At 42.9% G+C, this 26,070-nt stretch overlaps 2 protein-coding genes across 2 annotated transcripts in view; both read right to left on the bottom strand.

Moving 5' to 3' along the window:
• BRWD1 (bromodomain and WD repeat domain containing 1) overlaps positions 1-18,051 on the bottom strand; it is a 42,138-nt gene extending 24,087 nt beyond the window's left edge. Inside the window, exons 1-20 of the mRNA XM_030234308.2 lie at positions 17,938-18,051; positions 17,757-17,815; positions 17,583-17,612; positions 17,342-17,401; positions 14,173-14,323; positions 13,255-13,353; positions 12,887-13,047; positions 12,455-12,676; positions 11,155-11,255; positions 10,489-10,559; positions 9,321-9,421; positions 8,675-8,715; positions 7,850-7,948; positions 6,361-6,511; positions 5,780-5,914; positions 4,761-4,889; positions 3,360-3,585; positions 2,870-3,055; positions 1,349-1,532; positions 131-221 (exon numbers count right to left, since the gene is read on the bottom strand). Of these exons, the coding sequence (XP_030090168.2) occupies positions 131-221; positions 1,349-1,532; positions 2,870-3,055; positions 3,360-3,585; positions 4,761-4,889; positions 5,780-5,914; positions 6,361-6,511; positions 7,850-7,948; positions 8,675-8,715; positions 9,321-9,421; positions 10,489-10,559; positions 11,155-11,255; positions 12,455-12,676; positions 12,887-13,047; positions 13,255-13,353; positions 14,173-14,323; positions 17,342-17,401; positions 17,583-17,612; positions 17,757-17,815; positions 17,938-17,995 (2,355 nt within the window). The 5' untranslated portion in view covers positions 17,996-18,051. The remainder of the gene's footprint in view (positions 1-130; positions 222-1,348; positions 1,533-2,869; positions 3,056-3,359; positions 3,586-4,760; positions 4,890-5,779; positions 5,915-6,360; positions 6,512-7,849; positions 7,949-8,674; positions 8,716-9,320; positions 9,422-10,488; positions 10,560-11,154; positions 11,256-12,454; positions 12,677-12,886; positions 13,048-13,254; positions 13,354-14,172; positions 14,324-17,341; positions 17,402-17,582; positions 17,613-17,756; positions 17,816-17,937) is intronic.
• Positions 18,052-21,167: 3,116 nt separating this feature from the next.
• Positions 21,168-26,028, bottom strand: HMGN1 (high mobility group nucleosome binding domain 1). The gene is made up of 6 exons (XM_030235025.2): positions 25,863-26,028; positions 25,561-25,593; positions 25,424-25,453; positions 25,272-25,322; positions 23,322-23,453; positions 21,168-22,061 (listed from the first exon to the last, which is right to left on the bottom strand). The coding sequence occupies exons 1-6, from the start codon at positions 25,875-25,877 to the stop codon at positions 22,014-22,016; spliced, it is 309 nt and encodes a 102-aa protein (XP_030090885.1). The 5' UTR covers positions 25,878-26,028; the 3' UTR covers positions 21,168-22,013.
• Positions 26,029-26,070: the final 42 nt, after the last annotated feature.

The following is a 26,070-nucleotide window of genomic DNA, read 5'->3' as shown; positions in this document are numbered from 1 at the left end:
TCCTGCAATAATTGGGAGCTGAATCATCAGAGTCCTTGGAAGACCATACCAGAAACCTCTGCTTTCATTTTCTACACCACCACTTGTCCTTGGGCACAGAATGCTCACTTTTCCAGAAGCTGCCACATACCTTTTCCAGTGACTCAAATGACTTTTTATTCTCTGTTGCATAAAGATGTCTCTCTTCTTCCCCTTTTGCAATCCGATATTCTTCCTGTTTCCTACAAGAAAGCCATGAAAAATCTAATTCTACACCTGTTTTGACAGTGCTGGTCTCTTCCAGGGATCTCTCTCACACCCAATTCCATTCCATTTTTAATTTCAGATGTTCTGGTTCCTCAATTAACTCTAAACCATCCTATCATTTCCAGGTAAGAGTAAAAAATGTGGATACTAAGAAAGCTTTCCAAACACCAAAATATAATCTATGTTTTCAACCTCATTTTTAATTCACATTTTTCCATTTGCAATCCCTCTACCTCCCAACACTGGGAATGATTCTTTAAAGCCTCAGAGATGTGGCTATGGTTGTGGCTTTAAACAGAGATGTTTAGCTACTAATTCTCCTTTTCACAGATCAATACTGATAGTATTTTGAAAGCAACTGGTTTAGCATTTCAAGGGGTTATAACTCATCATCTCCAACAGTCTGACAGAGAGCACAATCTCACCCAACTCTTCCATGGAAATGATTTCAACTTGTATCTTTTATTTTGGAGAAAGCAAGAATCTAGGTGACCTAGCTGGCCTGGAGATGACTTAAAATATTGAAATAGGGGAGAATTATTCAACTGGACAACTCCCCTTTCTTCTCATTGAATGGACCTTACAATTATGAGTTTTTAGCCCATCTATCCACAACGCTGAACTATTCCAACAGCATCCATTCCATCTTTGGTGTAACAGCACTTAATTTAGACAAACCAATCTGCTGTGCTGTCTCTAGTGCTGCCTGAAGTTGTAGCTTTTATATTTTTCAGATTCTGTACTGGATTAGTGCACAACTCTGAACTCTATACAGAATGCTAGTTAGTTCTGTTCACATTTTGGTCAGACTAAACAATCCTTCTGGGCCTGGATACCAAGGTCACAACGGCTGCCTCAGGCCCTGAAAAGTATAAACAAAAGTGAATTTGGGGGGGAAGCAAACCAGAGGGATACGACTTCATTACCTGAAGCTGTAATTACACAGTTAACCTCTGATATGCAAACAGACCAAACTTCTATCTGTCCAAAAAACTTGTGACCATTGTCCATTGTGGACATAGCCTCTGCCAGGCTCTTGCACTCTGCCTAGCCTCTGCTCTAGGCAGCCTCTCCAGGCATCACCTGCAGGCTGCAGACAGACCTGAGCAAGCTGGGGGGGATCTCTGGCACCACCACCCTGCGCCTCCAGGCCTGCAGGTCCCTCTCGGTGGCCATCTGGCTGCGCGGGGCGTTCTGGTGCATCTGCCGCACACCCTCCACCTGCCCGCTGCGCCGCAGGCCGATGTTGGGCGGGGACTGGATGTCCAAACTCGGCCTTCTGAAAGCTGAAACACAAATCAAAATGGTTTTGCCATGCTGAAGGGAACTGGAAGATTCTTGTTAAAAGATTAAAAAAAGAAAAAAGAATAATAGGTGTATTTTTATCTCTATGTGACTTAGAGCCTTCAGTGATGCCTCAGGTTTAGCTTTTGTACGATTCAGATTCTGTGCTGCTTTAGTGTGGGGGTCTGGGCTTCTTAATTATGGGATGGAGAGCTCTGTGCCCAGAGCAGGGAGACAAAACAATTCCTGCTCCAGCTGGGCACCAAGGACAAATGAGCCAAATCTCAGCCCAGGAGCAGAAACCCCGTGGGCTGGAGAGAGAAAAACAAGCAGGGTGGGAGTGCCTGGGCTAAAGCTGGGCTGGGACAATGAACTGCAAGGTGGGAATGGAGCAGAGCTGATCCCAGGGAGAGACCCCGTGCCCGGCCGGGCATTTTGGGGCCATTTTGGGTCATCTTGGGTGCAGCCCTGGCTGGGCTCTGGTGCTGCCCAAGGTGGGTCCATGTAGGAGATCCTTGGAATCAATCCCTGCTTTATTCTTTAGCTCTGTCCAGCCTCTGCTCTAGGGCAGCCTTCCCAAGGCATCAGTTCTGAAGGATTTTGTGTCTTGTAGAAAACACAGAGAGAATACACAAAAGATCTTAAAAATGCTTATTTCTGCTACTGTTTTCATACAATCACAGAGTCATTTAAGCTGAAAAAGACCTGCAAGATCCAGCATTTGACCAGTGACCACCTTGTCACCAGACCAGAGCACTGAGTGCCACACTGCAGTGGTTTCCCAAACACTTCCCAGTGGAAGGAACTGCGGTGTGACAGAAGGGCTCTTCTGAACTATTTCAGACAGCTTTAAGGCCAGTGAGGCTCTAAAAAGCACTTTTCCTAGAGCTGAGTGCATGTAATTAAATATGTAATTATGTAAGAAAATATATATTTTTAAATCTGTATTATATAACTACATAATTAAAACTAGAAAGACACAGCTTAGGAAAGTATCTTGTTTCAGTCTCTAAAGAAGGGACAGGGGAAACCAGTTTGAATAATGGCACAATACTTTGCAAAAAGGAATGCAAAAATAACTTACACTGGCAAACATTTGCAAAAAATTCTACTGTATGTATTTCGCATGTTATTAATGACCTTTTCCTTTTAAAGAGAAAGGCTTTGTAATTTAATCACAGGAGCAGCAGTGTTTGAATGAATGAAAGTTACCAGGTATCACAATGTTAAAGCAATCTCAGTCCTTGAAACTACACTGAAGGTAAAACTTGTTTCAGTATTTCACACAGTACAATAAAAACAGAGAACAATTACTGAAGAATTTATCAGCAATTCTAACCTCTCCTGGGTGTTCCCTCCCCATTCTGGGGGCCACTTGGAGCAGATTCTTGATCAGCTCCAGTTCTCTGATCCTGTTCCAGCTGTAGCTGTCTGATCATCCCATCCAGAATGCTGGGCTCCAAGCCTGGCTCATCCTGGTCAACCGTCTGCTGGCCAATCACCTGCTCAACAACTTCTCCATCACCTTGGAAGTGTAAAACAGATCAAATCAATGAAGTTATTCCAGTTATTTATTCCAAGTAAGACATTTATGGAATGTACAATCAAATGGTTTGTGAACATCACTGCCCACAGAAAAGAACTGCAACGTCCATTTGAACAACTGATTTTTTTTCCTTGTTTAAATTGTATTCACTGTAGAACCTTCCAGCATCTCTACTGAACAGAAATACAAAATATTAAGTGAAAAAAAAGGTATTTCTAAATTGCTGATGCCCCCTTAAGACCTGGTGAATAACCTGAATGTAGAGCTTTAGTGATATTCTTACTTGTTGCTACATATCCAAGCTGAGGAATCAAATGTTCATCTGCACAATTCTCTCTTCCTGGCACCAATCTTTGATATTTTGTTGGATGAGGGTTTCCATCCACATCCACTAAGAAGGGAGGGGGCATGAGGTGAGGGGCCTGCTGGGTCTGCTCATCCAGCACGTAGTTGTTGGAGTCTCGGATCAGCGGCCGGTAGTCAGTGTGGAAGAACATCTGATCGGGAATCTAAAAGGAAATTTTATTTTTATGTTAGCAGTTTGGAAAAAAGAGTATGCTAAAGAACAAAGAACAAGCACTAAAGTCCTTAAAATCTACTGAAGGTAGAAGAAAGGTCAAGTTCCCAATTCAAAAGAATATTTATGTGTAACCTCAGTTAACCTGGATGGGTTTTGCAGTACTGCAACTTTCTATAGTGCTTTTGCAGGCAAGAAAATTCTTTCACAAAACAAAAAGTTAAGGAAACTTGATGCGGAGGTACTGCTTTACACTTAAAAATATTTATCGCTCGTTCTGCATTTCTGCCCTACAATTATGAGAATCACAGAATATTCAGAGTTGGAAGGGACCCACAAGGGGTCCCTTTGTGGGTCGTGAGCAGCTCCAAAGTCTCCTTGCAAGGAAATCTTTGGCTAAAGCTCAACACCAGCTCAAATTAAAGTTTTCCTAATCATGATTTCATTCTTAATCCAAATCCACCTGAAGATTTTTTCTACAACTGAAAGTCTTCTGAGTCCATGAGGTTGAAGGAAAATGGTTACATAACTATTAGATCACAGAATGTTTGCTTCCAGCAGTGATGGCAAAGATGAAGGGAACAAATTTCAATTTCAGTTGAGAATGCAGAGCAAGGAAAAAATAGTTCTTTAAAATGACACACATGGAACTAGCACTGCAACCTGAAAAACATGTAGGGGAAGCGAAGAAAAGAAGAAATGTGTATTCATCAAAACAAAAAGGTAGCAGGCTGATAAATGTAAAAATTTAGGATAGAATAAATCGTTGGATCAATAATTTACTTTTGCTTAGTTTAATCAGCTACAGTGAATTTGTGCTTGAGTGAGGAAAGGCCTAAAGAACTGCAAGATAAACCAGCAGAAATTAGAAACAGAAGCATTTTTGAGGTTGAACAATGAAGGTGAATTAGCTGTCTCCAAGATGAAAATGTATTCCAGGAACATTCTTGGCAGCTACTCCCATGGCAATGTTAAGACATTGTTTTTTTTTCTGCTGTGCCAGGATCATATAAGCAAGACAATTTAGAGACATCAAGGAATCCATTATATTTAGATCTTCTAACCACACAAATTATTTTTTACATATAAACTTTTAAATTAATTAATGTATTAATGTAATTTTAGTTATTAACTCCATACAGAGATCTGATAAAAAGCTGAACTTACCTTTTCATAGGGCCTGCTACAGCCAAAGCCAAATATCAGCAGATGTCCATGAGAATCTGTGCATGCAAAATGCTGCCCATCTGGTGAAAATTTACAGTCAAAAACAGCTCCATGTCCCTGGCCTTCAATCTGGATTTAAGAAAAAAAATTTCAAGATTATTTGAACATTTTTTCAGAGCAAACCATAAGCATCAAAAATTAATTCCTCCATGCATTTCCCTAAACACCTCCAATTAAGGCCCAAATAATTTTGTTACTTCAGTATATTTCTTTTCCCCTTGAATTTAAGTCCTGAACCAATTCTAAAAGATGCACTAGAAGGTATGAAAAGTTCAGAGAATAAAATAAAGGAATAAACATGTTTTTCTGAGGATTTTTAGCTCTTAGCTCCAGTTTATTTCACTGCTTGAAATAATCTGGAGCTAATATATACTAGTTTCATTAAACAACTTTCTAGACAAGTAAAAGAACTTAAGAATAAAAGAAAGAAGTTCTTCATTTTAAGAACTTTAAAAAAAAAATCCTCTTTGCTGCTGACTGACCAGGGAAAAAGGATAAAAAAATTTATATGAACATTAGATCAGAACCTAACTCTCAGAGAAAAAACCTAATTTAAAGTATTAACAATGAGCTGCCAAGTGGAGCCCTCAAACACCGTGCCAATGAATATTAAAATTATAATTTTTAATCCTGTGGAAAATACAAGTATCTTGAAACCATGGCCTAAAACAGAGCCTTTTAAATGGCACCTCACCTCAACTGAGGAAAACAATTAGTATGAATGAAGTGCACAATGATCTTCAGTAAAAAAATAGTGTAGAATTTGCTGATTATTGCAGATTTTAAGGTAAAAAGCTCTAAGAAAATAAAATTAATTCATAAATTTTGCTGGTTAAGATTTTCCTGTTTGGTTGGGGTTTTTTCCCCTAAAGATGCAAGGGTGTGAGTGTTGGTGGCAGTTCCTTAAGCTGGTAGTGAACACACTGCTGTGAACAAATGGTGTTTGAAGAGGCTCTTACCATGTTAAAATAATGCTTTGTTTTGGTGCCTTTGGTGATGTCCCAGATGAAGATGTTGCCATCGTGGCCTGCAGACAGCATTATCCTGCAATCAAAGGGATGGGTCTCCAAGACAAACACTTCATCTGCATGGCCCTGCAATGGAAATTTGCACATCACAGGGAAACAAGGGAAATCCACATCAGCAGGATGTTCACAACAGAACCCAAAGCCCGTGCTGTCCTCTCTGGAAAATTGAACTCCAGGCAGCCACAAAGATTTGAACATTCCAAAGGTAAAAATTTTCTAGATTTGAGCAAGAGCTCCAGAAATATGAAGTTTTTGCCAAAGGATGGTGAATTATTCAATGGGTGAGTTACTGCACAAGAATTTTATTTATTCCACATTTATTTGTTCTTTTATTTACAGGCAAAGTCCAAAGCTGAAGGAAGCAGCTTGGTTAAAAGAACTCCAAGGAACACCCCACTTGTTGTACCATCCATACAGAGCTTTCAATACTAATCAGCTCTAATTCTAAATTCAGCATGCACATGTCACTGCAATTCCAGGAAAATATTCCAAAAGCAAGGAAAATCCCATACCACCAAGTCATGGAGCAACTGCCCTGTACTGGAATTCCAAACTTTGAGCAGGTGATTATTCACAGCTGTAACAACATAGTTGTCATTTTGGTTCCAAGCTATCATGGTTACTTTAGGCTTCATGAATTTGTCTTCTTCTGCACAAGTGTCACTATTTCAAAAAAGTCAAACAGGTCAGAGACGTATTTTGTATTTTAATTAGCTCATTTCTACATCAAAATACAATAATCACACAAGAGAAAGAAAATGAAGAATTAAATTCAGGTTGAAATTTTTGTCTGCAAAATCCTTCATTTAAAGCAAATATGGATTTTTAAATTTTAAAGGACTTGATAATCTCTTTCCCATTTGAGATGCAAGGCAAAAAGGCTTTCCTTTTTCATGGAATCTTGGCTCCTCTACAATTAGAGTCCTAACATAAATCCTGCAAAATTTTGGACTTTTTACAGTCAGCTTTTCCAACTAACTGATTCCCAAGCCAACCTCTACATTAGCTAAGCATTTTTTAATGAGTCCCAAAAGAAATACAGTAAAGATAACATTTAATTTTAACCTCAATCTATTTTCTTATTTTCTCCCCAAAATACATTTATAGGATACTGTAACACTGCCCCTCAGCTTTTTTTCCAGTCAATCCAAGGAATAAGTTTTCCTTGAAACACCTTCACATGGGATTATCTTTATTCCATTTACAAAGACTCTGAACTACACAGCCACAGTCAAAACTCAAATATTAGTAACTCCTCCTTGGTAACATCAGGTTTCTTTCATGGTCTTTTTCGTCACAGGAAAAGCCTGAAATCACCCTCCAATCAAATGGTGTATCCAAGGTTTGGCTTTTTATTTAATCACCTACAAATTACTTAATCAAAATCTGATTTAATCACCAACAAATGAATTTCTGTTCAGTGTCTGTGGAAGCTTACTGAGCCTCTGTACTCCTGTAAATCACTCCCCCCTCACGTTCACCCAACACCACATAATAATCTGGTTTTTATCTCTAATAACATTATTCAAACTGGGTACCACCAGCATTTTATTAATTCACTTTTTTAAAAGCAAAAAATGGCAATAGTCAGCAAGATCAGTCCTTAAGGAAAGCCACCTATTCCAGGTCATGACCTCTCCTGCAAATAGATCACCGCCTACTTTATTTTTACTAATCTAAAAATATTTCTCCCGTGACACACCAGGTGTCAGACTAAAACCCAAAGAGAGAAGTTAGAGTCTTTCTGTTCACTTTTTTCCCTGAAAAGAGGCAGTAAAATTAACTTGGTACAGAGTACACTTGAGAGCTTTCTGAACATTTAGGAACTTATGAAAGCACTCAAACTCAGCAATTACTACATCACCAGAACACTCAATTCACCCCTCCCAAGACCACAGAACTTGACCAGAATGCTGCTCTCACTCTCACATTTGAGTAATTGAGTTTTTCCATCTTACTGAATTTACACAAAGGAAACCATGAAATGAACACTTCACCTACCCCAGCAGTCGATCTGACATATCCAACAGAATGCTCCTCCACTCTGCTTGCTCGAAACGCCAGATCCGAGCTGTTCCATCTCTGCTGCCACTTATGAACCTGAACAAGTTCAAAAAATCCACTCATTTATCCTCCAAAAAATCTGCTTTAAACTATGTTTAGAGTTAGACACCACCACAACATAGATTTTGCAGTGAAAGACTGACAGAAGTGAAATCTTCAATTTGTGTTCAAGAGAATTCTTTCCACTAACTTTCTTTCCAGAAAAGCAGGAAAGAGTTTTACTAAACTGGAAAACTGAACAAAGTTGTCAAAATATGAAGAACAGAGAACCAAGTTCCAAAGTTTAATTCAATTCACAAATTCATCTTCAACTCCTCCTCAGTACAGGATTTTAATGTATTTTAAGTAATTGCAGAGCTTCAGACACTGAAGTAGAGGCAAGAACAAATCAGATGAAAAGGTTCTAACTTAGTTTTTACTATTTCCACTGCATTTTTTCCTATTTCCTATACAATGCTCAGTGAAATTGAAAGGAAAGGAGGAGGAAAAGGAGATTTATGAGGCCACAAACACAGTGGGTACATGAAAAAGTGGTAAAATTCCTCCAGATAAATAAAACCCCAGCCAAGCAAGAAGTATCACCTAACACAGGTCAACAGAAAGCTGCAACAGCCGAAGCTTAATTATGCTCCTGCATCAGTCCAAAATTTCCCTTCTGAGTTCTAAATAAGGAGATTTTTCTTTACTGGGAACATCCAGTAATAGATTCTTAATTCCAAAATTATGTATTTTTTGGCCATATTTCAGCATTTTTCAACATACCTGTCCCCACCATTAGAAAACTGAATGCTGTCAACTTTGTCCTGTAAGAAAAAGCAGAGTTTAAGTTTTATTTTTTAAACAGAAAATATGTTTTTTGACAATTCTGAGTTTAGTAAAATCTGAAATAATGAAAAAACAAACTGTTGTGTTATTTTTAAGAGTTTTAACTGCACAGCAAGTCCAAACACTTCCCAAAATTCACTAACCATTAATGCATCTAAAACGCATCTTCTAAAACCTGCCTAAATTAAACATGAAGGATTAACAGATGAAATAACCTGGTTGACAACTGAATCATATTTAAATATATTTCCAATACCATAAATCAACTACAATGGTGAGGAATCTGTTGTTCCTACTCCTGACTACACTTTTCTTAAAAAAATTAACAATTCTTCACTTTTATCACAATAAGAACTGCAGAAAAGCAGATACCACACTTTGTGTCTCAGAGTGGAAAAGTCTTCTCTACATAAAAAATAAGTACTGATCAAGCCTTATCAATGCAACAAAAATAAAGTCAGATTATGAAGTAGAGGAAACATTAATGCAAACAAAATTAATTAAGAGCATTGCTAAAAACCCACTCAAAGTAATCTTGTGACTTCAATGCTGCTTCAAATGAACTAATTAACTAATTACTTACAGCATGACTTTCCAATTCAGCTATTTTCTCAGGTGTTTCAGAGCCAAAAAAATACATCCTGATGACGTGGTCAGTGCTGCCAGTTGCTAAAAACATCCCACCTGTAAAAATCGAGCAATAATTAACCTGCTGTGGAAGAAATTAAAACAGGCCACTACTCAAAGGCCTGGTTTAAATAAAAAAAACCCCACAACTATTTGGAGAATGGCACATTTTTTATGCTCTTCCACTGACACACATATGGAAGGAAATCCCTTTCTTGCCCCAGAAAGTGTTCTCAGCCATAGTAAAAATAAATTGGTGTTACAAAGATTTTAAAATATATATTTCGGGCAAAAGTGAAACTTTCACCATTAAATCGCACAGAGAAGCCTTCAGAGGTGGGGAATATGGCTCTGGATAATCAGAATTATGTAGATGACTGTCATTGTAGTGTGTGCCTCTTTTGTGCCAGTGAACTGCACCAAAATTAGGCTGAAATGTGAGTAAACCAGTCAAGTGAAGCACACAGTGTAAGCACACCAGTATTTATTTAGCTGAGGTGGCAGAAATTCCAAGATCTGCCTCTAAGTGCTGTCAAAAAAAAAAAAAAAAACACCAAAAAAAAAAAAACCACCAAAGAAGCAAAACGTCAAAAACATGGTCCCAACACAAGCGAGGGGTCTGTTCTGACAATGTTACGAAGCTTCTCTTTGATTTGCTTTTTATTTCTGAAATTCACATGAACTGAGTGAAAGGAAACTACAAGGCATGAGTGAAGCACATTAAAGATCCATTTCTGGATCCTTAAGAGGAAGATCTTTATGAGCATCCCTGGCACTGGGTCAGCAGCTCCACCTCCACTGCTGGTGACTGTGGGATGTCAGAGAACCCATTCTGCCAACCCTTGACATTGCATAAGAGAATTAACAAAAATAAAATCTCCACTAAAGATAGAGAAAAACCAGACATGAGGTGGCTTTTACCTCTGTGAAATCACCAATGTCTTCAACAGGCTTTCACTGTTAGCTAAGGGAAGCCCCATGATTTAGGGATGTCACAGCTAACAGTGCACATCTGTGCAGTTCTTTACTCACAACTGCAGGTTTTCTCCATTTTAAAGCTGTCACAATCAAGTGTCACAAGAGAGGAAAGAAGAAATCACAAGGCTGAACTCCACCTGACTTACCCACACTGAAGGAAGAACAAAGCATCTGAACCCCTGGCCTGGGCTTCTCTGTGAACTTCACTGGCTTGGTGCTTAAAAAGAAAAGATGTTTGAAATAGGTCACACCACCCAAAACTTGGTTTTCAGCAACATTGCAAAGCATAAAGGGATGTTTCTTTAAACATGGATCATTTTATACCATAATGTAGCAAAACACTAGACACACACTGATCATCCTAGAGCCCTTCTTGCTAGTAATTAATTTTTTGGGTACAAACAAAGAGAAATCACATATTGAACATTTAAAACTATCCTGAACATACATAACCTGCATGCAAGTTCTGTAAGAAACATCCTAAAACTACAGGACTGCTGGAAAACCAACACCACCACCAAGTTTTATTATATTTTCCAACATATTTACATTTCCAGCCAGTCCTGCTGTCCTACATTTGTACTTTTAGTGAAGAAAGAAATTACTGTATTTCCCAACTAATCTCCCAAGTCAAGGGAAGAACATTAATTTGTAGAGGATATAGTTAGTGATGCTGCTTTAAAATAATTATTGAATACATGATTTGCACAGTATTTTTATAACCACAAAAACCCAGTGGAGTAAAAACCACCTGACTTATTTTACTCAAGCCCAGAATGGCATAAAGGTTAACCAGCAAACCATTCACATACTTGAATTTCATGGAATCTGTATCCCACTGCCAAAAGCAAACAGTTCCATCTGCCCCAGTGGAGACCATGTACCTCAGGGAGCCTTTCACCATGGGACTGAACTGCAGAGAGGGAAGCAAAATTACACGCAGAAACAGAGATTTAACAATTGTTCATGAACTTCTCAAAAAGTTCATGTGAAAGCTTGATTTATTTTGGATTTTTCATCTCAAACTGCTGGAGCAGCTGTTGGTAAGTCATTTTTAATGTTCACAAAGAATACCTCCCCTAATTTAAGATAAGTTTGTGGTCTGTGTTTCTATTACTGCATTAAAAAACCCCAATTCCTTCAGTGGTTTGGGTTTGATGTTTTCACTGACCACAATCATTCACTGAAAATCCTGTCAGTGAATAAAATAATGAGCACAGCAGACTGAAAAAAGGGAAGTTTGAATAGACAGGTGTAGTTTAAAAATAATTAGGCAGAGCATGAGACGTGAGATAGTTTGATTGTGTAACAGCATTACATGTAATTTTATAGTAATTTTATGGGAATTCCTCAGAAATAGTCCTTTAAGACAAGGATTTATTGCTATGCAGAGCTACCCTTAGAAAACTTCACAGACACAACTTATGCCACAGAAAGTGCAGGTATGAAGATTACTCTCTGAGGCAGAATTTTTGAGAAAAATTCATAATTATTTGTTTGTACTGAGCTCCACAAGCACTCTTCACCCCTCAAGACAAGCTGTTGGTCCCACTGGAAAACACCCCAAACCTGAATAATGAGCTACTAATTTCTGTGTTAATTAAGGCATTAAAGGCCAAAACCAGACTGAATCCAAAGGACCACCAAGAGCACATCACATATCAAACCACCTTCAAATTTAAATAAACATGTTATACCTTTGTCCTTCTGAAATAACTCTTATTTCGGAGATTAAAACAAATACCCACATCCCAAAAGTTGTAGGAATAATACACTGGATCAGAACACATTCACACAGAATAGCAAATCACATCTCCACTAAGAGAAAACAGCAGAACAGGATATTTTCCAGAAATTCCCTTTCGTTCCAGCAACTCAAGTATTAGATGCAGTGATCCTTAAGTGAAAAAGAATTCCTGTCATTATCTTCAGTTAAATACTTAGGAATTCCAGAGAGACAAGGAATTTACTTGTTTTTAAGCAGGTTTGTCCTGTGATTTGACTTTGTGTTGACATGAATATTTACACATTCAGATTTCACTACTCCCATAGGCAGCCACAGAGAAATAATTTCAGTTTTTAATATGCAGGAACACTTCAAAAGCCCCATACCTGCAATGAGGTAATGGACCCTGTGTGCCCATGGAGGACAGCAACTGGTGCACAAGTCCTCAGACACCACACTCGGATCATCTTGTCACAGCTCCCAGCTGCAATCATGGTGTTCTCATAGTTCACAGCCATGTCAGAGATCTCTGCTGAATGTCCTCGTAAGGTGGCAAATAATCTGCCATTGTGGGTGGACCAGATCTTCACCAGACAGTCATCTGAGCCCTAAAGAGAAATATTCATTAAGGACAACTTCTGACATGCTTCTGACCTTTAATTACAGTAAAGTGTTTCACTTAAGCAGAGTGAGGGAGCTGCATTTTACCAGCATTGATATTTATCTCCAGAAGTTTTAGCACAACACCCATTTCCAAGCTCTTATCTTTGCATCATCTAAAACTATATTCAGAGTTGGATGTATTTTCATCAACTTACAGTAAATATTCTGTGTCCAGTCCTGTCAAATGCAACACAATACACAGAAGAGAGGTGGCCAAGGATCCTCCTGTGCATCTTGACATGCTGGTACATACTTCCTGGGAATGAGGTGCTGAACTTGGCATATCCAGTTAACTGCTTTGCTCGATGCACCTCCACTAGAACACAGAGGAATCACATCATGTTTCAAACATGCCTGTTCTGAAACTTGGGTTTATTCAATTGCCATTTTAATATTAAAGCTACTAGCAATTACTTCCAGATTTCCTAAAGTCAGAATAGCAGATACCACAAAACCTTTCTGTGTGTAAAACCAGTATTTTAGATGTGCTCAGCAGCAGTGGGGAGAGGTGAGAGGAGCTTACCAAGGTTTGGTGGGGTGCCATAGTTCACAGGCATTTCAGGGGGTCTGCCTCGATGCAGAGCAGCAAATGCAGAGCCCTTCCAAACAGTGTTCCTGCAATCTTCAAAAACAGTTGAAATTCATCATAAATATCTGTTACAAATGCCAAGAGAGCTGCAGCTCTAAAACACACCAAAGAGCCCACCTAGACTGGTCTCAAACACAGGACTGAGTCCACTGAAAAACCAGGCACCAACTGCCCCAAAACTTCTCACAGACAATGAAGAGTAGAGAAAAATCCATTTAATAGTAACAGAGGGAGAAAAATCCAATACAACCAACCAGCAAACTTTGAAATTACTCCTAAATGATGGTACCCCTGCAGTTCACATGACACAATACTAAAATTCCAACTGTTTTTTAACATTTTCCTGAATATTTAAACAGAAATGTAATGAGCAGTTAATAATATGAACTGAGATGAGATGATCTCAAGAACTTTTCAGTAACTAAAGGGGATTTACAAGAAAGCTGGAGAGGAATTTTTCACAAAGGCTTGGAGTGAAAGGACAAGAGGGAATTGCCTCAAGCTGAAGTAGGACAGGTTTAGATGGGATGTTAGGAAAAAAATTTTCCCTGTGAGGGTGGGGAAGGCACAGGGTGCCCAGAGCAGCTGGGGCTGCCCCTGGATTCCTGGCAGTGCCCAAGGCCAGGCTGGACACTGGGGCTGGGAGCAGCCTGGCACAGTGGAAGGTGTCCCTGCCATGGCAGGGGTTGGAATGGGATGAGCTTTAAGGTCCCTTCCAACCCAAACCATTCTGGGATTCCAAGAGGTCACTTCCAAAGTGTCAGTTCTGCCTTTCTCAGACTATTCCCCAAACCCTAACTCCGTACACATGCCAATGAATCAGCCTCATTTCAGACAAAGAACAGATCCTACCTTTTGCTGTCCGTAGCAAGGACTGTCTCCCTGCCCCAAGTAAGGAATTCACTCTGGAAATGCTGGGTGGGATCTCCTTATCCAGGATAGGGCCAATACGTTTGCAAATTTGTAATAAATGATCTGGAGCCACATGTTTGTTGGACAGCACCTAAAAGAAATTCAAGGTTTAAAAATTAGGTTGGTACACCCAGAACAGATGGATCTAAATGCATCAATATGCATAGGTATTTTTGATTTTTTTAAGTTCAACTTAGAGAGAAAAATAAATTCTGTTAAGCTCTGATCTAGTAAATTCAGTGGGTAATTACAAGCTAGGGAGAGCTGTAGTAAAAATAACTGGAGTAAAGTGACTCCTGCATATCAGTATTTTATTACTTGAAGCTTGCAGGAATCACCCCTGTGGCACCCACTTGTGAGGCACCCTACACTGAGTGTATTTGACCAATTCACCCTGTGATTTGTACTAAAAATAAGAAATAAAATACAAACTCTCAGAACTCAAGATCATGCAGAATGTGGTTGCAATCAAGCACAAGAATTTACGCAGCTCCTACTGGTACTTGCTCAGTGAACTGCAAACCAGCAGGTTTGAGTACAGTCTCTCTGGAAACAGTTTCCTTGAAGAACCAGTACCACATAACCTAAGTCTGCCCTACTTCCTTAAACCAAAGGATCAAACCATTCATCCCTGCATTCAGGAATGATCCCACATTATCTGCATCAAGCAACCTAAAAAAAAAAAAATACACCCCCACACACACTCAGATGTCTCAGACAAGAACAGATATGTGCGGGTTTTGATTATTTTTTCCCCTTTTCTTTCTAGGAGTTCAATCTAAAAAATCCTTATTCTTATCAAGACAACCACAACAATGCAGAAGTTAAAGACACAAAGTAAGAGTTCAAGCAGCCTTGAGTCAACCAAACCATCAGAATCCTAAACTGAAGCTCTTGGGGAGGTCTGAAGCAGCTGGAATTGACAGCCCCACGCTTCCTCCAGTTTGACCTGGCCATGAACAAACCAGTCAGCCCCAGCAGCCACAGTGCTCCTGCAGCAGCCAGAGAATTCCCAGCCAATCCATTCAGGAGAGGCTCAGGGCCACACCAGCTCAGGTATGTGGCCTCCTGCCCAGGTGGCTGAGAACACAGGCAGAACGAGCTCATGCTGCTGATGCTGTTCCCTTGAAGGGCAGAGCTGGGATGAGCAAAGTGTCCCAACAGGGCTGATCTGCTCACACAACAGTGGGAATAAAAATAAAAATACCACACATTGCCAGAAAGATGCCCAAATGCACACTGAGCATTCAGAAAGTACAATTTAAGTCACAGCCTTGCACTTGTTTTTAATAATAAAATCCAGGTATAAAGCTTGTGGGGTACAGGTTGTGTTCCTGGCAGGGTGGGAGGAGATAACATCAGTAAAATAGTTCCCATTACCCCACAGGCAAATCTGTCCAAGCAAATCAGCCCATCAGATGCTTAAGGTTGACTCTTGAATTGGTATAGAGCAGTACCAGCCACAACATCCAGGACAGGAAGGTGAGCCTGCTTTCTGCCAAACACTAAAACCCTTTCTGTTTGCATGCCATCAGCAATAAGTATATTTTCTAATATATTTTCTAAATGCAGCCCTTGCATACAAAACCCTGCAATTCCTTTCTTTTTGAAGTAGTTTTGCTGATATTTTGGAAGGAACGGTTATTTTAAAGATTTGCAATTCCATGCTGGGCAAAGTGGAATAGAAATAATTACACCACATGACTGCATTTGTCTGTGGTCTCTGCAAATTCTGAGACCAGTGGGACAAGAGGTTCCCAGAACCCTCAAAAAACAGAAACTAAAACTCAGAGAAGATTAATTTAGATATTCTGAAACACTACTGCCCAGTGCAGAGATTTTCTTTAAATTGTGCAGGAAAAAAGAAGTAGAAGCAGCACATGTTAAAGAATTAGCTTGACAACTGTATATGGAGAATAATTACAGTTAAAAAGCAGCCCAGAAATCAGAAAAACACACACATGGGACCTCCCAATACCCTGCTTTTTGCCAGAAGAAATGGGGTAAGAAATCAACAATGAAGCAACAAAAAAACCTCCCAACAATTCTTTCTAAGCTTAATCCTACTTTCATCTTGACTAAATTCAAGTCAGAGCTTGAAAATATTCCTGTTTAGCAAGGCCAGGCTTCTTAGTGACTTAAAAAGACTGATCTAAAACCTTCCTTGCTCAACTGACCACAAGGACAAATAGAGGAAATGAAATCACACTTATCATTTCAAGCAATATTCAAATAATTAAGAAAGTGTTTTAAACAACACTTCATTCCTTCTCTATGCAAATATGATCCTGAGATCTTTAAGCACTTCACAAGAGGGAGTTCACTGCAACAATCAGTCAATTAACCCGGAACGCCTGAACCTTAGGTGGGAAAAAGCAAGGATAAACAACTCTTTAAAGGAAACACTATCAAATACAATAAAAAAGCAGGATAAAAACCACACAGGGTAGGGCAGGCACCACCACGCCATCACCCATTGGTATTCAAACTCTTTGCCACTTAAGAAACAGCAAAATTAAGCCCCAAAAGACAGCTTCTGTAAAACAATTCAGAACACAACACACCAGCCGTGGAAGGGCAGAAAGTAAATTTTGTGGAGAGATCATCCCCATCTTTGCAGCCCTTTAGAAACAAAGCCATGACCAGCGAGGAGCCGGCGATGTGAGCACATTCACAGTCACCGCAAGTGCCAACCCTCGGTTTCTGAACAGCGATTTCATTTCCTAATCTGTTGGAGGGGGCTGAAAGAAACCAACCAGAAAATAAATACCGACAAATCACAACGTGCCTCACAACTTGGTCCCTGAAACTCCGAAATGAAACCTCGCTGTAGATTGGCTCCTGCCTGCATGTAGGCAGTGGCATGTACCACTGCACAACGCCAAGCTCCACCTCTGCTATGTAAACAATATCCTCAATTTAAACCACCGCTTGTGTTTTTGTTAGTCTGATGTAAAGAAATTAAAGGCCCTTTCAAAAGCAACTCCAGTGTTCAGAGCCAGGATGGTACAGGAAGGTGAAGATTTGGGCCTATTCTTAAAGGGAGAGGGTCTAACATCAATGTCATCACCGTAAATAATAGGGTTTTTTTTAAAGAGAAAAGTCTCACCAATTCTTCATAACTTCTATAATGCTCATTTCCTTGCCAATCCAACCTTTTGGGAAGCAACTAAATAAAGGAAAAACAAACAGAAAAACCGTGAGCGGTTAAAGGGGAAAGGAGGGATTACAGACCGCATCCAAAACAATGTGTGTTGAGGGGGGGAAAAGTTGAGACAGCGGCAGAAACTTGAATGACTTGCAAAGGAAACTTTTGACTACAGCAAGATTTCATCAGAGCCCACACAGACCTGGTGCTGCTCCAGCTCCTGCACCAGCACCTGCAGAGGGAAGGGGAAAAACACAAAGTCAGGGACAAGCCACGACCCGGCTCCCCCAGAGCGGGGGGCGCAGCTGCTCCCACCTCCCCCCGACCCTCAGCGGGCAGCGCGGGGTGCCCGCGCCCCGGTGAGCCCCGGACTCACCTTCAGCGCTCTCCTGCAGGGCCCGGTGCTCAGGAACCGGGCGATGAGGAAGTAAAGCTCTGTAAGAGACACAGCAAGAGACAAGGGGGATGAGCCGGGGGGCGGCCGTGACCCATCCTGAGGGGGGGGCAAGAAGATGGCGGCACCGGCGGCGCCTCCTCACCCCGGCCCGCGGTGTTACCTGATTCAATGAGCGGCAGCGACGCGCCGGAGCTGGAAGAGGCCGCAGGCTCGGCCATGGCGGGCTGAGGGCGGCGGGCCCGGCTCGGCACGGCGCTGTCAGCGCCTCCCCTCCTCCCTCCCTCCCCTCACGGCCGCCCCCCCGCTCCCCTCAGCGCTCCCTCCCTCCCTCTCCCCCCTCAGCGCAGCCTCGGCGGCGCCGCCGCCATCGCCGCCGCACCACCCGCCACGGAGCCGCCGTCGACACCTCCGCCGGGAGCGCCCGCGGGGGGGCGGCGGAAAATAGTTCCCGCAGTACCGGGCGCTTCGAGCGCACCGAGGGAACAGCGGTGAAGGCGTGTGGCAGCGAGGAATATACACGAAGGGAAGCGGGGTGGGTGGCGGGGGGGGACGGCGGGTAAGGCGGTGGGTGAGGAGAAGGGGAGGCGGAGGCGCGGAAGGATCGCGCGAGGAAGGCGGCGGTGACGCGCACCGGGGCGGGGCTGAGCGCGGCGAGGCGGCAGCGCTGAGGGGTGGCGGGGCAGAGGCGGCGGCTGCGGGGCTTCTCCCGTCCGTCCCGGGAGCCGCGGTGCTGCCGCCGCTGCCTCGGCCTCCCTAGCTCGGGACAGCCCTCCCGAGACTCGCGGCGAGACACCGAGAGCCGTTTCCAGGGGGCGATGCGGTGATGGAGCGGACGCCGTGGGCGCTAGGCCAGGGCCTTCGCCTTCGCCTCGAGTGCCGTGTCCTGCTCTGGGCTCCTCCCTGCGAGGAGGATATCGAGGGTGTGCAGCTTATCCACAGAAGGGATCGGAGCTGGGAAGGGGCTTGAGAATTCTTGAGAGAGCTGGGAAGGGGCTGGAGCAAAGGAGGCTCAGGGGGGACCTTGTGGCTCTGCACAAGTCCCTGCCAGGAGGGGACAGCCGGGGGGGTCGGGCTCTGCTCCCAGGGAACAGGGACAGGAGCAGAGGGAACGGCCTCAGGCTGGGCCAGGGCAGGCTTAGGTGGGACCTGGGGAGAATTTTTTAGCTGAGAGGGTGATTAAACATTGGAATGTGCTGCCCAGGGAGGTGTTGGAAGTACCCATTCCTGGAGGAGTTCAAGAAACAACTGGAAGTGAGTCGTTGACAAGGTGTTGATCAGTCAAAGGTTGACTCGATGATCTCAGAAGTGTTTCCCAAGCTAAATGATTTTGTGATATTGTGATTCAAAGTGCACTGCGCCACGTGGTGTGCCATGGAGTGTGCCATGCTTGCAGATTTGGGAGCATCAATGCTGTGTCCCTGTCAGAGCTTAGGGCTGGCCCAGCCTCCTGCTGTGGCAGCAGAGCTTCATGTGGGATGCCGGGGGGTACCTGGGCGTCCCCAAACACCAGCTTGGGGAGGGGCATTTCCCACACCACAGCTCTGCTCCCCTGGCATCATTGAGCCATAAAAAAGCAGCTCTGCCCCCATGCCTGTGCCACCTCGAGCCTGGCTCCTGGAGACAGGATTTTGAGAGCCAGGATCAACATCAACCTGTGAGAAGGCACCAGGATGAGCAGAGGGCTGGAGCAGCTCTGCTGGGAGGAAAGGCTGGCACAGCTGGCATTGCTCACCTGCACAGGAGAAGCTTTGGGCTGAGCTCAGGGTGGCCTTGCAGGGCCTGAAGGAGCCCCAGGAAAGCTGGAGAGAGACAATTCCCAGGGGATGCAGGGACAGCACCCAGGGAATGGCTTCCAACTGACAGTGGGGTTAAATGGGATTTTGGGAATTGTTCCCTGTGAGGGTGGGCAGGCCCTGGCACAGGGTGCCCAGAGCATCTGTGGCTGCCCCTGGATCCCTGGCAGTGCCCAAGGCCAGGTTGGACATTGGGGCTTGGAGCAGCCTGGGACAGTGGAAGGTGTCCCTGTCATGGCAGGGCTGGCACTGGATGATCTTTTAGGTCCCTTTCAACCCAAACTATTCTTCATCTTTTATCTTTCCCACAGTTGTTTTCCAGCCATGCCCAGTATAAACACTGATGAAAACAGCAATGGCTGTACTTGTGTTATATTTTAAATCCAAAGTCTTTGCCTGTTTAATTCCCCACCTCTGGTACCTTAAAATGGATTTTTAGAACCTTGAAGTAGATTACTTTTATGTCTCATTCCCTTAACCCAAACAACTACTAGTAGTATACGAAGACAACAGAGTATGTTCCGAGAAAGAAGTTTGGTTTTTTGTTCTCCCACTGTTGTATTTTGAGTAAGATTGTGTTCCATTGGATTCAAATTTGCATCAGGCTCTCATTCCAGTCCTTAGCTGAAGACCAAATAAATCTGGTATTACATAGGACAGAGTGATATCGAGAAATTATAATAAATCAGTGGGTAATAGATGTGAGGGAGATCCTGGAAGTCTACAGGATCCCAGCACCAGAGACCCAAAACACATGAAAAAGAGACACTGTAGAAGTAGGGATGAGTAGTTATTTTAGGGGAGTCACCTGCAAGTCTATTACTTATTTAACTGGTGGGTTGAGCTTGCCAAAACCAGAGAGCAGATAATATCATGGAGCTAGATCTTATTACTATTAAATTAAACTAACAAATATGAAGGGGATGTTGAGGGGAGTGAGTTAGAAAAGTGGCATCAATTTCCAGTTTTGAAATATCCAAGAACTTGAAGCCAAAGCCAGGTGTGCTCTGTGAGGAACACACCTGTGATGGAATGGAACAGAACCAGGTTGTGGTCTGAGGTTGGGAGACTTCCTATAGAAAAGTTAAAGACTGTCTAAGCATTGAAGAGGTGAAAATGGTAAAATTCTTCCTGAAATGAGAGTATTGATTAAGAAAGCATGTTAGAGGTGAAACTAAAGTGGCTTTTTTTAGAAATAACTGCAGCAATTTGAAAAAGGCACTATAAATGTACAGGAAGCAGGTACTGGGCTTGTAGGTGTTACTTAGGAGAATAAACAAGTTCCGGGGCAAGAGGAGAAAAATAAAACAAAGAACAAACGTTGCTGTTTGAGCTTGGCTCCTCCAGGGACAAGGTGACAGTTGGCTGGCTGGCATCTGAGACTTACTAATTATTGACTTGTTTTAAAGCAAACAGCAGCAGCACAAAGCTCTTAGCTTTCAAACTGCAAGTTTAGACTAAACACTGCAATTCTCCACTCCCTGAAGTGCCACCCATCTCTTTAAAGTACAATTTTAACACTCTGAAGGACACAGTTAAAAATCCAAACCACAGCACTCAGATTGTGAGTTCAGTCAATGCAGGAGCTATGGAAACATCCTTTCATAATCAAGATTTATTTGGCTTTTGTTTGGTGATCACAAACACTATCAACAATTTTACAATTGTTTTTATTCACAGAGCTTTTTAAAATCTAAAAACTAATTCTGTTTTTTTTTCCTAGATCTATTTCAAATACTTTTCACTCAATCTTTGTAGACAAGCTGTCCTTGAAAACTAGATATGAAGTTCCAGTATCTCAAATATTGACATAACAAGTTCCATCTGCCACGCAGAAACTTTTACTTAAGACAGTATTTAAAGATATAAAATAAAAGTTTCCAATCTTTTGCATCACAGCTACAAAGTTGTTGGAAAAAAATAAAGCTGCAACTACCAAAAATAACTTTGTCACTGATATACATCACTCAGCAAGAAATCCACCACTAGGGAGCAGTTTTATTAGATAAGCAATTCTACTGATGGTACAACCATAGAGAAAGATAAATAACTAAAATGTTAAGACATTCTCAACACATCATTATGAATTCCAAAGTTTGATCTGTGTTATGCTTCATTTATAGGATAGAAAACTGTCCCTTGGAGTCTGTGGAACGTGAGGCCTAATCAAGGCCTCAATGCCCTCTCCTTAATTAACACACTGTTAATTTCTGGTTTCATAGAAAACAGACAACCAGTACATGATTTTACCACTTAAAAAAAGCATTTACACTTATCTAAATATGTAAAAAATGGATTGAGTTGGGATTCTCTCCTTTTTAAAAACGTGTTTTCTAGAACTACTAAAAAACTTGCATTTACAAAATAGTTGATAAAAATATTCCTCTGAATTGTACAAGAAGAAAGGTTTAAGGACCACCAGTTACAGATGTGGGAGCAGGTGTCACTCAGACTTCACTTCTTTCTCTGCAGCTGCATCAGGTGCTGGGGTCTGGAAAAGGAAAAAAAAAAACAGAACAACTTCAATGCAGGAAGTTTTTAGTGGCTCTGATTATTTTGGAATGGTTTTAATGCACATTAAACCCTGCACAGAATAACTCTGACTTGTTCCTGCAGATTTCTCTTGGATCATGACCTGCTAAACACCAAGCTATCACAAAAAGGCTCCTTGGATCCACCAGGATGGATTGCAGAATGTTGATTTGTTACTAAACACACACTGCAAAGCATTTTAATTTTAATTGATTACTGTCTTTATGACAGAAAAACTTCAGCTTTTACACAGCTACAATTACATGAGGTGTTTAGAAAATCCATGAGGTAACAGTTCATGCCTTTAAATTTCAGTGCCACACTTAAAATGTTCTTCAAATCTTAGCCCTGTTTTAATTCTTAGCAAACAATAACATCCAGCAGGACAGACTCTGCCTCTTCTAGATTCTGGTATAAAATTACCCCTGGAATTTTGGGTGGTTTGACCAATCATCATCCATTCCTTGTAAATTTACATAATCTCTGCACCAGTGAACTAAAGGGACCCCAGGTGGGAATGCTGCCAAATTTGGTTCCGCTGCTGAAACTTTACAGGCACAAATTAAAAGACAGCAGTAATGCCAAAAATTGAGTCAGCTGAAGAACTTGTAGTCAGAGCACAACTTTTTCACACTGCAAGCTTGCAAATGACAAACTGTTACCCCAGAGTAAACCCTCTTGCTCATTGAAGTACCATCCTGTACCTTCCCTGCCCCAAAAGCCCCATCAGCTACCTAAAACCAAAATATCCCGCTGGAAATGTTTCTGTCACAGAAACCTGACACCAGCTCCAAGTTCTGTCACCACACTTGTGTTTCATCCCTGAGATCTTGGCCTTAAATTGTAACTGACTATGTCTGCATTCCAGCAGTGTAATACAGAGTGGAGGATGCTCTAAGTGACCTGATCCATCACTCCAAAAAGTTCAGCCACTCTGGCATTGTGGTGCAGCCAATGCACCACATCACCTGGCACAGTCACTCCTCTAGCAGCAACAACTCATTAATTGTTGTACTTTGTCCCTGCACCAACCTGTCCCTTCTCCCAGCAGGGTCTGTCAATGTCACTTCAACTCTGCCCAGATCAGCTCTGGGTTTTCACTCAAGACTTTTTCCAGACCCAAGAAAAAGAGTGTTTCATTTGTCAAGAAACTTTTGTAGCAAAAAACCCCCAACTTCTCAGTAACAGCAAAACCCAAACCCAGCCCTCCAAACTTCACCTCCTCAGTTTTAGCTTCCCCATTTTCTGCAGGCAGGTTGTCCTTTGTCTGCTCTTGGTTTGTCTCTTCTGTCTGTTTTCCTTTAGGCCCCTTCTTCCCCTTTGATGAAGCTTTCTTGTCCTCAGATTTATCCTACAATGAAATACATTTCCAGTAAGTCAATTGTTATGACCTTCCAAGTGAACCTTGAAAATAATAAAAAAGCACAGAAAACCAAGATGGATTTTCTAAGCTACCAACAACTCCTGATCACCCACTTATAAAATATTTCAGAATTACATAATTGCAACACACCGATTTCTGTACTTCTAATGCCCAAATATATTTGTCTTCATTAATATTGATTTTAAAAGCCCACCAAGTAACTCCAGAATGAGAAAACTTCTCACAACTAGAAAAAATACTGTGAGGAAAGTTTTAAAAACTGATAAAGTTGATGCAAAAAAGGGTGGTTTTTTGGTTTTTTTTTTATGAATCAAATAAAAAATCTTTGACTGTTAATTAATGGCTTGAAGTAGTTATAAGCAGAAAATCAGTATCACACATGTCAGTCAACATCAGTGAGCAGCAGTAAGTACAGATGCATCACAGACACTGCAAAAAAAAAAAGGAAATTACAACTTGGTAGCATTGGAAAGCTTCCTCAAATTCTTTGGGCTTACAGCTCTGAGAGTGGGAACACACTGATACTCAAACCACTGAAATGAAGGTGGATTCCTGATTAGTAACTGCTCAAGAGGATTAATGCAATGAAAACATCAGGAAATCTAAATTATGAGTTTATCTGAAATTAGAGAATCACAGAACAGTTTGGGTTGTGAGGGATCCTTAAAATCATCTCATCCAACTGTCCCAGGCTGCTCTAAGCCCCAGTGTCCAACCTGGCCTTGGGCACTACCAGGGATCCACGGGCAGCCCCAGCTGCTCTGGGAATTCCATCCCAGCCCCTGCTCACCCTCACAGGGAACAATTCCTCATTCCCAAGATCCCATCCAGCCCTGCCCTCTGGCAGTTTGAAGCCATTCCCTGTCACTCCATCCTTTGGAAATTGTCTCTCCTTATCTTTCTCATCAACTCCCTCCAGGTACTGAAAGGTCACGATGAGGTCACCCCAACTGCCTTTAATCAACACATCACTAAGAAAAGCTTATGATGATGACAAAGGAACACTTAACAGCACAAACAGAAGTAAGCCAACAGACATAATGCCTTTTCTAATTCTCCCTAAAACCAAAGGATTTTACACCTTACTTATTTTCACTGTGAATGCTATGCTGAAAAATTCAAAGATCACGCACACCCACTTTCTTACACACACAAACACCTGAAAACTTGACCAGAATGGAAGCTCATGTGGTTTTTAAGTGGCTAATTCAATTTTTTCCCTGTCCTAACACACTGCTTTAAAACATCAGTAGCTGTGTTTTATCCCCTCTTGTTACACAGATGAAATACAACGCTATGCACAGAATCATTCAGTGTGGAAAAGTCCTCCAAGATACTCCAGTCCAACTTTAACTGAGCACCACCCTGTCAAGTAGAGCAGAGCAAACAACATCCCGGCCTATCCTTGGACACCTCCAGGGATGGTGACTTCACCCGCTCCCTGGGCAGCTTTTCCAACGCCTGACCAGCCTTTCTGTGAAGAAATTCCTCCTGATGTCCTAACGCAGTTGCTTTGACAGTCAGGTAGTTCCACCCAATACCAAACCACAATGTAACACGCATGGATCCGTGCCCACACTTCCATGCAACGCCTGGAGCTTAACAAGGATCTACAGCCAGAGTGATGGAATGTACCTGTAAATACTGGCAAAAGGACATCAAAACAACACTTCAGCCAAGTTCCCACAAGGAATAAAACCATTCCAGCACGGTGCACCGAGGACACCACGCGGGATGCCCACAAGCACCACCTCCTCTCCCTTCCCTTTTCCAGTTCAGTCTCACCTTTGCCGGTAACTTTTTAGGTTTCGGCTCTGCTTTGGCAGGCACGGGTTTCTGAGGAGAGAGAACAAGTCAGGCGGGGATCCAGCCCTCGGGAACCCTCCTGGGCACGGCCCCCCGCCCATCCCGGCAGGGCCCCGCCGCTCGGCACTTACCGCGGAGAGCCGCGCCGATCGCCGCTTGGGCTGCGGGGGGAGACACAGACAGACACAGGGACAGAAAGAGAGAAGGGCGTGAGCGGCGGGCGGGCCGAGGCAGCCCCGCCTGCCCTGCCACCCTGCCCGCTCCTTACCTCCTCGGGGGCGTCCCCGTCCGCCACCGTCACCTGCAACACACACGGCGCGTCAGCGGGGCGGGGCGGCACCGGCCCCCGCCCGCCCCTTCCCGCCGCCGCTCCCGGATCGCCAGTCTCGCCGAGCCCCCCCGAGCCTCCCAGAATCCCTGTCCCCTCCCCGGCACAAGGGGAAGGCGCCGGCCCCCGGTACCGCCCGCAGCACCAGAGGCCGCGGCGCGGCCGCTTCCCGCAGAGCCCGCTCCCCACACGGCCCCGGCTGTCCTCTCCCGGCGGCTCCGCTCTCTGCCGCCCGCCTTCACCTTCCTCTTCGGCATCTCGAGGCTCCGGGCCGCGACCCCCGCGGCTGCGGCTGCTCGTGTGGCGCGGCTGCTGCGAGCGCTGCTGCGGCCGCCTGCGCGCCCCAGCCCGGCTGCGCAGCGGAGCCGCCCCCCTCCCCATCCCAGCAGCGCCAGCGGCGCCGCAACAGGATCCAGCCGGATCGGCGCGCGCCCCGCCCCGCCCCGAGCG

This window comes from Serinus canaria, chromosome 1, assembly GCF_022539315.1.
Source record: "Serinus canaria isolate serCan28SL12 chromosome 1, serCan2020, whole genome shotgun sequence".
Lineage (NCBI taxonomy): Eukaryota > Metazoa > Chordata > Aves > Passeriformes > Fringillidae > Serinus > Serinus canaria.
This window is presented reverse-complemented; position numbering and strand designations above follow the sequence as displayed.